This window comes from Pistacia vera, unplaced genomic scaffold, assembly GCF_008641045.1.
Source record: "Pistacia vera cultivar Batoury unplaced genomic scaffold, PisVer_v2 Contig195, whole genome shotgun sequence".
Classification (NCBI taxonomy): Eukaryota; Viridiplantae; Streptophyta; class Magnoliopsida; order Sapindales; family Anacardiaceae; genus Pistacia; species Pistacia vera.
In genome coordinates this window covers 1020520-1032350 of record NW_022195996.1, presented here as the reverse complement: position 1 = coordinate 1032350, position 11831 = coordinate 1020520, and the positions used below count along the sequence as shown (strand labels likewise).

At 34.8% G+C, this 11831-nt stretch overlaps 1 protein-coding gene and 1 pseudogene across 1 annotated transcript; both read left to right on the top strand.

Annotated features, from left to right (window-relative positions):
• The first annotated feature begins 446 nt into the window (after positions 1–446).
• LOC116127750 lies at positions 447–1148 on the top strand. The gene has a single exon (XM_031413386.1). The coding sequence runs from the start codon at positions 447–449 to the stop codon at positions 1146–1148; it is 702 nt and encodes a 233-aa protein (XP_031269246.1).
• Positions 1149–4078: 2930 nt separating this feature from the next.
• LOC116127819 lies at positions 4079–10461 on the top strand (annotated as a pseudogene).
• The last annotated feature ends 1370 nt before the right edge of the window (positions 10462–11831 follow it).

The following is an 11831-nucleotide window of genomic DNA, read 5'->3' as shown; positions in this document are numbered from 1 at the left end:
TCCAATCCTCAATTTGATTTACCAAAATTTTATCAGAACTTTTTGTCTGATTATTGAAGTTTCTTTCTATTGACTAAACTGACTAATTAGTCCTTACTTTCCATCTTTACTTAGAAATCCTAATCTTCCATTTATGATTCAACAGCTGTGGCTGTGCTTGTGCTTGTCCGAAATGGTATAGTTGTATTGTGTTCATCTCTATCACCACTCACCAACCCTATATAAATTCACCTTCTCTGCAACATCTATCATCAACACCAAGTAGGGTTAAAGGTTCTGCATGAAGAGTTGCAGCTAGCCTTTCATCCTTCACCTTTATTCTTCTGTTTCGATTTTCATACATTAGGGTTCCACATCAATGGTTGTAATAAAGACACACAGCTCCAAAATCCATAGTTGATCTTTCAGAATCCACAGTAACCCTTTTGATTTAACCCTCCCAAACAATGGCCAACCCTGGAGATTCATCTCATGAAAAAAGCGTTCCCGAAAAAGGTCGAGATGCTAGCGAAAATGAATCACCAGGACGAGAAAGGAGGGATATCACTCCTACGCCTCAAGTTCCTGGTGAAGAAGAAGGTGCAAAGGAGGTTCCTGGTGAGAGGGAAAGAACCGTTGCTCCTGCAGCTGAAGGCCCTGTAGAGAAGAAAAGAGGGAGAAAGGATGATGCAGGTGCTTCTTGCAGCAGTGGTGTGGAGAAGAAGAGGAAGAAAGGAGAATTGCTTGAAATTCCAAACAGATCTCCTTCTTGTTATCTCTGTGGGAGGAAATTTCAGTCCTGGAAGGCTGTGTTTGGACATATGCGTGCGCATAAAATCGGAGAGGAACGTGTAAGGGGTGCATTTCCTCCGCCAGTCTTTACTCCTCCAGGTTCTCCTCAAAGGGTGGTAAGCGGTCTCCAAGAGCAACTGGCTCCAACTCTCCTGAACATTGCGCAAGAGGTTTTGCAAGGACCTCGTGGACAGTCTTCTTCCGTCTCCAGAGGGCTAAACATTGATTTAAACCAGCAGCCGCCCCACCATGAAAGTCCTTCGACTTCTACACCATCTTCTCCTAAGAAAGATGGTGGTAGAAAACTGGACCTAAACAAGCCGCCCGCTCCGGAGGGTGGCGATGGTGATGGTGATGGTGGTGCTGGTTCTGCATGATGAGTCTTTGAATTGTTGGCTTGCGTAGGGTTTGATGGTCGTACTGTTCTACCTTTATATTTATTTATTTATTTATTTACGTTGCATGCGTCCCTTCATAAGTTTATTTAATTATGTGATTCCTATATGAAGGAGAACGCGGCCATTTTTGCATTTCTGTTTGTGTTTCTAGTTTATGCCTTATGTGATTCCTGTACCCAGGAAGAACGCGGCCATTTCTGTATTTCTGTTTGTGTTTCTAGTTTATGCCTTAAGATGAACCATATGTAATGTATGGTTTGGTTTGTTGAAACTTAATGCGCAGAATTTTTATTTCCCATCATTCTTCAATAGTAATTTCCCTTTGGTTTCATGCATATACATATTTGAAGATCAGCTGAAGAAGAAAATGAAAAATGATATTATAATTGAATAAAATTTCCACCGTTTTATACAACATGAAACTGGATCTAACGCTTAAATTAAATAAGCCATAAGAGAGTCAAAAGCAGCAATTTATAATCTCTCTTTTTGCCCTGGCCTGACTACAACATGAACGAAAATCCTCTAAATCATACTTTGGTTCCCTGAAATTTGTTGAAGAAAGTAAACCTCGCTTTGTTTTGGATTGGGCCGGACACTCGATAGTCGATATCGCATTTCTTTTGGTATTTGCTCAAGGCCTTTCTTAGTTTGCAAGTGCCTGATAAGAGACCCTCCGTGAGAGATGCAGGATTTATGAAGAAGTTGAAAGATGGACTAAAAATAAAATAATACGCATGAATGGCAAAAGGGCAGTCAGGGAAGCTAGATTAGTCAGTTTTCCTCGTAATGTCTCAGGTTCACAACTGATAGTATATGATTAAATATGCATGGTTACATGCAAGAAATAAAGTACCTAAGAGAGTTTATCACAAACTACTCTTATACTTTAAAAAAACAAAATACTTTCATAAAGATATACAACTCTTTATAGTAAACTTTGCATAAAAGACCAAATAGGGTTAATTTAACTTTTTAGCGGTTATTGGAAGTTAATTAACGGTTATATATTATCCTAACGGTTGTGTCCGTATTTTTCAAGTCTATAAATAAGATCGAAGATAGATTCTGGACATTTACTTTTTCTCTCTCTCTCTCTCTCTCTCTCTCTCTCTCTTTCTTTCTATATATATACATGTTCACTTCTGATATGTTTAAATCTGTGTAATTGAACCGATACATATGTAGTTAAGTATTTATTCATCTGTGCTAAAATAATGTTAATATTATCTTTATAGTTCAAAAATCAATTAAATGAGGATCTAATCATTAAAAGAAGATGATATTAATGTTACTAAGTGAGATGTTATATTCCAACTTGAGTTTTCTCTAGCTTTTGCTTCAATTTTAGTATTCGTTTGTCAGGTTTATTATGTAAATCTACAATACCTCCGTTGGTATATATAACCAATCAACATTGCCTTTTCTCTCTTTCTATATATATACATGTTCACTTCTGATATGTTTAAATATGTGTGATTGAACCGATACATATATATATATATAGTTAAGTATTTATTCATCTATGCTAAAATGATGTTAGTATTATCTTTATAGTTCAAAAATCAATTAAATGAGGATCTAATCATTCAAAGAAGATGATATTAATGTTACTAAGTGAAATGTTATATTCCAACTTGAGTTTTCTCTAGCTTTTGCTTCAATTTTAGTATTCGATTGTCAGGTTTATTATGTAAATCTACAATACCTCTATTGGTATATATAACCAATCAACCATGTGATGTGTGTATATCATGCACATTGACGTGACACTGTGTTTAGCTGATTGTATATACCTGGCGGAATCATACTCAGTCGATTCCGATTCCTAAATGCCTAAAATCGGTTCTAGTTCCAGTTCTGGGTACCCGACACTGTTCACTCAAAATTACAATGCACCACTCCTATTTGCAAAATGACAAATATACCCTATATAAATTACAAATACACCTCCAACTGTTTACAAACATTATAAATACATCCTAGGTATTTGTTAGTTCCATCCTGAGTATCCAGATCTCGGTTACGGGTCTGGTTACCAAATCTCGGTCTGGTTCTTGAAGTGGTGGACTAGACCCGCATAGTGTGGGTTCTACCAAATTTGGAATCAAAACCTCGAGTACCCGTCGATTCCGGTTCGACCCTAAAATTTTTCACACCCTTCTATTACACATGCATGAGATAAATCTGTAGTATTTATTGGAACTTTTTATATATGTTAATTTTGATAATATCTTATTCAATACAAACGCACTTTATAGTCATAACTCATATAGACAAGTTGGGTTGTTTATTTGTTGGCCACCACTAATGTATAATTAATTATTATTGCATGCATTTTGTGTGTTTACAGCAGAGATTTGCTGTCTACACTATTTATTCTTTTACAACTCTTTCATATACACATTGCCATCCATGCATCATTTTAATTAATGCACCATCTCCAAACTTATATATACTATACATTCTATATATATTTTTTCACCATTAATAATAATTGGACCATAATAAATATGAATTACTTAGTTTCTCTTAACTTTACGTTTAATTTATGAGATCTTTAATATTGTCCGAGAAAAATTCATGATTTGTTTGAGTTGAAGAGAAAAAAAATGGTACTATGTTATGCTTATGCTATACTATACTAATTAACAAGAGTTACATTTATGGTGACTAAAGTGTTAACTCTAAAAACTAATGGGGTCCAATAGAATTTGAATTTATAGGCATTAAATTGATATTTTTTCATATTCGAACACCAAAATTACATCAATAACATTGTAGTTAATGAACTTTGTGATGATTAATAATGGGACCAACTAACAAAAAGCTAGGGCCCACACCAGTTTGACGCCAGCCAATAAATGGTTACCACGTATACACCCGAGACGCGGGCAAAGTCGACCCTGCAAAGTTTTAGCGAATCGGTTAAATAATATTCCGCCCAAAAAACCCGTTACATTTTGAAAAAAAATCACTCGCAAACAAACACAAACACAGACGCTCGAAAGTTTCACTTCAGATCTCGTATTTCAGGTAACTATCTAACTTGGCGCTCTTAGAATTTGTTTGTTTGGTTAACTTCGCGCCTCTTAGAATTTGTTTTTTTCCGAGAAAATAGTAATTGAATGTCGGAATTTTTTTTTTTTTTCACATGTTTGCTGTAGAGAATTAGATTTGAAATAATGATGGAGCGAGCTGAGTCAGGTCAAAAGCTGTATACACGTATGCGTCTTTGGGAATTTCCAGATCAATATGTGGTGGAGCCCACCGACGGTTCCAGTGGTTCGTCGTTGGCGATTAATCGCGCCGATGGTTCAATGAATCTGATCGACGAAGTTCCAGAATGCACGTCTCTTCGTGTCCGAAAATTCGCTCATTTTGGCATCGCCGGAATGTTAAAGCTCGTGGCAGGGAAATTTATACCGATTCGTGATTGTGAGGAGAATTAATTTTCAGAATCAAAGTAACGTTTCCAGAAATTGTTTGTTTTTATTTGGAACCGAATGTTTTGTTTCAATATAGGATATTGAAATGGTATTTTTTTTTTTCTAAAAAAAAATTCTCAGAAACGTTACTGAAATGGGAAGAGAAGAAATTGAGAAGGAAACTTGATGTGTAATCTATTTTGATTGTACGATTAGGTTCATATTTGATAGTAATAACGGAGCGTGAATGTGTGGATCGTACTTGGGACTCCTATGTACAAAGTTACATCTTTAAACATTCTTCCCTGTGATATTCTCTGAATAATTCATCAGCAGAACAGGTGAATGTGACGCTACTGATTAATCTTTATGATTTATTTTCGCATTTAAGAGTGTTAGTTAATTGCGAACCTAAAATTGTTGTGCTGACTTGGCAGAAAAAAGTGGAGACTGAGTTTTCCGGCTCCTTAAAGTTGCTGAGAGGACATGTGGTCTGTATTTCTCGTATGACACCAATTTAACATGAGGTGAATGTTTTTCCGTAAATGGCATTTATCCATTTTCTTATTTTGTTGTACAACTTAATGAAAAGTGATAACTATTACTTCTTTTGAAGTTTTTAGTGCTGGTAGTTTTGTTTGAGGAATAGGTTACTAATGAGTAGTGACATATCATCAATTGTGATTTATTTTTTTGTAACTAATTAGCTTTTGCTTCTCTCTTTTCACATTAAACTTAAATTCATGGCTCAATTTAGAATCATAATTGTAGTTATGGTAGTTGCAGTGCACAGCGATTGAATGACTTGGGGACGAATCTAAATTGCTTCCTTTGTGGAGACAGGTAATCTTTTAAATGATAGTCATGCTTATAAACTGAAATATCCTTTTTTACATTGGTCCTCTTCACTATGTATGAAATTGTTTTAAATCTTATGTTTAGCACTTTAAAGTTTTTTCAATGTTTACTTTTATTGTTACAATGCAATAACAAGAAACTTGGAAGTTGCAATTGTTTGTGGCAGGCGGAACCCAGATTTCTCGGAACAACTATATGTTGGAAGTGCTCATAGATAAACAGGTCAATTTTGCCTAACTTGTTTTTAAATGTTACATGTTTCATCACTGTCCTTCCTTCTACAATTTATGTCACTCACTGCTGATGGTTCTTTTGGTCTCATGTGCAGCTTGATCCATTCTTACTTCCTATAATCCAAGGGAATATCCTTTATCACATCATTAACTTTACTTTTGTTGTTGTGACATGTGGACATTTTGAGTTTGTCTATTTCATGGCTGATTTAATTTATTACCCTCTAATTGTCTTTCTGTTTGAAGTGTTTCCTTAACTGATTTCGTTTCATAACTTCCAGACCGCCATTGGAAGGGACATCGTGATGTTACTCTGATTGCAAGGAGATGCACTAGGAGAAATGGTACTGAAAGCTTACTATATTCGATTGTATGTATTTTAGTTCAATAACTTGTTTTTGGTGGAGGAATTAACTAATTGTATATATCTAGCCCTATGTTGCTGTTGGCAAATCAGTTGTTATTTAAGTGTTTGGAGTTTGTTTACTTATAGTGCCTGTGTTGTGCTTCCTTTGTCATACCAACTAGTTTAATGTTCATGCTTAATAGGAACTCGGATGTGGAGAAGAGGAAGTGATTCTGATGGGTATGTAGCAAATTTTGTGGAAACTGAACAAATTGTACAATGAATGGGTTCACTGCTTCATTTGTTCAGGTAATGTTTGATGTACTTATTTATTTAAAATGAGGGATTTACAGCATCATTTCTTGGCAAAGTACTATACATGAATAACCAGCTTTAAACTCAAAAAGGAGAAAGTAATTAAAGAATATAGATATGCCAAACATATTTTCCATTATTATTTTGAACCAGGTTCAGGTATTGGACTGGAGATCTCCTATATGTGGTCAGAGTGAAGTTACCCTCGTCACATCACACCTATATTGATTGATGTAGCTATAATAGTTAATTCTATCACAGAAATTCTAAATTTTACTCACAAGTTTTGCACTTACTGCATAAATAGGGTTTCCTTCTATTTTGCGGAAATTGAATGCTAGTGCTTGAAGGAAGCTAAATGACCTGGAAAAACTGCATATAAGTACATGAAATCCAGAATAAGTGTGAGCGTGGTTCTCATGTTTTGAGATTGCTGATTATAAACTTTGACAATTACCAGTAAAAAACGTTTTAGTTGCTTGATTGTGAATTATATTCTCTATGTATTTACACTCTAATTGTCTCATAATAATAATAATTTTTTATTGGATCTGCAGGTCGGGGGTCAATACCTCTTCTTTGGGAGCAAATTGTTGATTTGACATATAAGCCTAAATTTGAGATTGTGAGACCGGAGGAAGCTGTGAGTACTTACTAGTTCATTGCATGGCAGGGTCATACTACCATAGTGGGAAGGATATAATTAGGGGAACTGAGATCATTGGATAAGGATGCCAAGTTTTGGATGAGGAAAATGATCCTCATTCACTAGTCACATCCTATTATCATACCTTTCCAGCACAGTAGAAATTTCCTTCACAGATTTATTATTATATACAAAACCTTCTCCACCTTATAAATGATTATTGATTTACTGCATATTGCAGCCCTGAGTGGTGGAAAGACATTTTCTGTTAAGAAAAAATATGGAAGTGTGTTAGCTATTGACCTGATTAACAAGGTGCATATTCTTTTCTTAATGTAATTATTTTTGGTGGATTATGTGATTTTAAGTATATTTACTACCTGATGATAGTCAGAAACTAATTGCTTGATGAGCTTTTAACTCGTGATTAGATATCTTGCTAAAAGCTTATGGTAAATGTGCTCTGTGCTGCCACACACATGAAATGTTGCATGTGAATGGATGTGGATGTGGAGTGGGTGTCTGCAGCGATGTGTAGAAGTACGGATTTGCATATATATTCTGCATTCACTATTTGCCCCTTTATTCTATCAGCATGGGGGAGAGGGACGCTATGTGAAAAATTTGCAAATGCATGCAGCATGTCATAAGTGAAGATGTAAGGTAGGGTTTCCTTCCCTAATCCTTTATTTTGTCTTTTTTGTCTTAACAAAAAATTTCTTCCATTTAATGCAAAGATGTTCTATCATTGTAGATATCTGCACTTTGATTTTCACCAAGTTGTGGACACGTTCACTTTGAGCGCCTCTCTATCCTTTATGAGAAAATTGAGGATTTCCTTGAGAAAAATGGGTAAGGATTTTCATCTAATCATCAATGATTTCAAACACAATTTGATGATTGTACTTGAATAAGAGTAATTGCTAGTGGATATTTGTGTTGCTTTTTGACACTGTATAAATTTTTAGGTATCTTTGTTGAATGAGAAGGGTGAAAAAAAGAAGGAGCAACTTGGAGTTGTGAGAAAAAACTGTATTGATTGTTTAGTCGTACCAATGTTACCCAGTAGGCTAACTTCAGATACAATTCTTATTCTCTTTATGATAATCATTAGTCTTTAGCATGTAATTCTTCTATTATATGTGTTGTTGTACAAACATGCAGGCACGTGTTAGACAGAAGCTTCATGTGATTGCTTTTGTCTTACAGTTAGGGCACTTTGCTTGCTGTCATGTGATTGCTTTTGTCATATAGTTTTATGCTCTTTCCTTTTGATAACTGCTCTAAGTTATGGCTGCAGAGCATGATAGCCCGAAGAAGCTGGAAATCCAACTTAGAAGGATTGGCATTTTTGGTGCTGAGAAGAAACCATTACCTCACATCCAAATTTTGATGAAAGCTATAAAATACGTCAGTATATTCACTTATTTTATTCAAATTAGTCGTTTTTCGGACCTGCCATGCTATTGGTGGTGTGCTATTTTTCTTTTGTGTTTCCTAGTGCTATTGACATGGTTTTCCTAGATTTTGATATTTGTTTTTTCACTGTTTATCTTTAGTGTGGGCTAATCATGGGATGACATTAGCATCCAATATTCTGGTACTCCTGCTCTAAAAGGAGATTTGTCAGGTACTTTTCTAATTTGATTTATCTGCCTCCTTATAATAGAAAAGTTACCTTGGTTCAAGAACATGGGTAAAAAGCTTTTGAATAGTTTTTGAGATGGCATTTATTTGAAGCGTCTGACTTTTTATATTGAGTATCAGTGTCTCTGTGCTAGTGCATGTATGAAATTTTTTAGCTTACTTCAAAAGCGATTTCTCCATGGCAAAGTTTTCATTCTGAACAAAATTTGAAATGATGCAAAGAAAAGTAGTAAAGCTGCCCAAACCATATTTTCCCTTGAAGCACCTGTTGCTTCCTCTTTTAGTTGTTTACTGCTGTTGGACTCCAGTAACCTTGCAATTTATTAATATTATACATATTTTTAGGCTGCGAAGCCTGATATTGTACAGTGGCTAGTAAGAGCTTTTAAGGAATATTTGACCCAATTTGAGAAACATATATTTTTATGGATTGATTTATCAGCGATTTAAGTAACTGCTAAATACTTTGATGGCTGTATTTTATGTGATACAAGGGAAGGCATTGATTTATAGTGTGAAAACTAAATTTAACGTCCTATTAATTTTTTATGGTTGGATTATAGATGTGGCAGACGGACAATGCAAGGGATTGTCAAAGATGGATGGAATGCCCTTTCACGCTAATTTGAATAACTTCTGCGATGGAACAAAACAGGTTTGTATGTCTATATCTTCATTAATGGTGTAGATACTCATAATGACTGAGAAATGGTAGAGGACCTTTAACATTTCAGAAGCAACAAAATTTCCCAACTGCTACCTTGTAAAATTGGTCTCTTCTAAAAGAACTTTATATGTGGGTTTTTTAGATTTTTTTAGGGCTCTGAAAAACAAATATTTCTTATATTAATATTATTCTTTTTAGCGACAATAACACAACTTTCATTATATTAATGTGGTCAAAGGCACAAGTTAAATCACTCATGTACTATAAATTTTGTTTATTTTCTATTTTTATGGTTTATAGGTCTTCCTGTTTGCGTAGAATTTTATTATTTTTAAAGCCTTGTTACAATTCACATGAGTGTTCATTATAATAGATTCTTTAAATTTTCTGGAGGACCTAATCAATGTTTCTTGCAATTTCTTTTTTAGGCTTTCTAAAGAATACATGCTTTCACTTCTTTGTAAAGAGTTCATCATCCACATATATCTAATAACAATTCTGATTTTTGTTTTATGTACTTGGCACTTATTTAAAGGATGCGATTGATCTCCTGCAAGGACACTACATCGTATCGGTGAGTCGAGAGGTGGCCCCTCCATCCCAAAAAGGAGGCCTTGAGGCTATAGCTGTGAGTGCACAAGTTTAACTTGTTAAACAAAATTTTAATACATCGTAAGATTATTTACTTGCAAATTTTGTTCTCTATCTGAAACTTTATATCATCTCCTTTTACAGTCAGTTCCATTGGCTCTATCGTTGGTCGTGACTGGGTTATTTTTTGCAACCTTGTCACTGAGGCAAGGTGAGTTAAAAAGTTTGTGCTTGTTCATGATAGAATATAGCAACTTACTGTAACCGAATAAATACAATTCCAGAAATCTGACATTTCCTATTTTTTCTTCGCAGTTAAATACGATTTTCGGCATCTATTTTTTTCACTTGTGTGGGCAGGGATAAGTGTTGCTCTTGCAGCATTTGTGAGGGCTAATGGTAGGATATTTTGCAATCGGCCTCGTCTGCACAAGCCCAGAAGCTGATTGTGTATTATTTTTTTTATACACATTTTTTATTAACTCTTTTTTCTTTTCCCACTTGCATTGTGAAGCTATCAACTGGCTGATTATTATTTATTTCTTTGATTCCAAATTTTTGTAGTCCATTCTTTATTAGTCTCATATAGAAGTTCGATAGTATTTCATTTGATGATATGGAAATGCTTTTCTTTGTAAGAGTCGATTTTCCTGTGGAAGTCTGTAGTAGCAATGTTGTAACTAGAATTTTGTCATTGGTGTTTTGTTGGAAGTGTTATATTGGGGTTCCAATGTTCAACTTCAACTTCACGAAGAAGGGCAATATGTGTAAGGTAATACGCGCGAATTAGAGGAAAATAAACTTTCATGAAACACAAAGAGGAAGGGACATTTATTCATGGAACTCTAGGGAAATTATATTAAACCCAAATATATATAGTATACATCAAATATTCCCTTGTAAACCACCATTGGATGGCTTAGTGGTCACCTATGACTCTTAGGTGTATTATTTAAGAAGTTTTGAGTTCTATTCATTGGGGTTGTTAATATGGGTGACTGTTGAGGGGATTTACCCGATTGTCAATTTTAGGATCTCAGAGGATTAGTTAAGATGTGCATAAGTTAGTCTAGACATCTCAATCACAAGAAAAAAAAATTCCTTGTAAATCAGTATAATTTTTTTGAACCAATAAAGACTTTACAATTTCCTAGATAAGAGGAACTGAGGAAGTATACACATACTAATATGCCTTTTGTTGTGCGGTCAATCCGGAGAGGATAATTCTCTATTAGGAGAGAAGATATTTAAATTTGCTTAATTTAGAAGGAAGATATTCAGATTGACTTAGATTCCAACTAAGGTAGCCGAAGATCATGCAACTTTTTAATCATACGTATTTGAATCTTATCTCAACTCTATCATGTAAATGAGTGCTATATAAACCCATAATAACTTGTTTTCAAGGGAATTTGGCAATTGTTCTAAGCAAATTTTCCTAAGAATTATACTGTTCTTTATAAGCTCTTAAAAACAATAAGATAACAGTGAACGTAGGCTCAAGTTCTAACTTGCGGAACTACTTTAAAAATTTCTCTGCCATTTACTTTATTGCATTTATTATTCATCCACTGCTGGTTATCCGTAATTACGTGAACATCCATTCCGATTCCAACAGGGTCAATCTCATCTCTCTGGTTGGTGCAAATTTCTGTATCAACATTTTAACGCTAAAAGGAGGGCCTGATATAGCAGCTCTCCATGTTTTTCCCTCAAGTCTCAACTTCTTCAACAAATCCCAACTTCTTAATCTAGAATCACGTCATCAAATGTGAAAATTTGAGCAGGATAAAGTCTGAATCTGGCTAAGTGGTAAACACAAGAATTGTAGCCCTTCAAGTTAGCTTTTCGACGGTCCAAGAATCATTCAAATATAAGGTCTACGGCTCAAGTTATCATCAAGATATCGAAACATGTTTCAAATCAGAGTT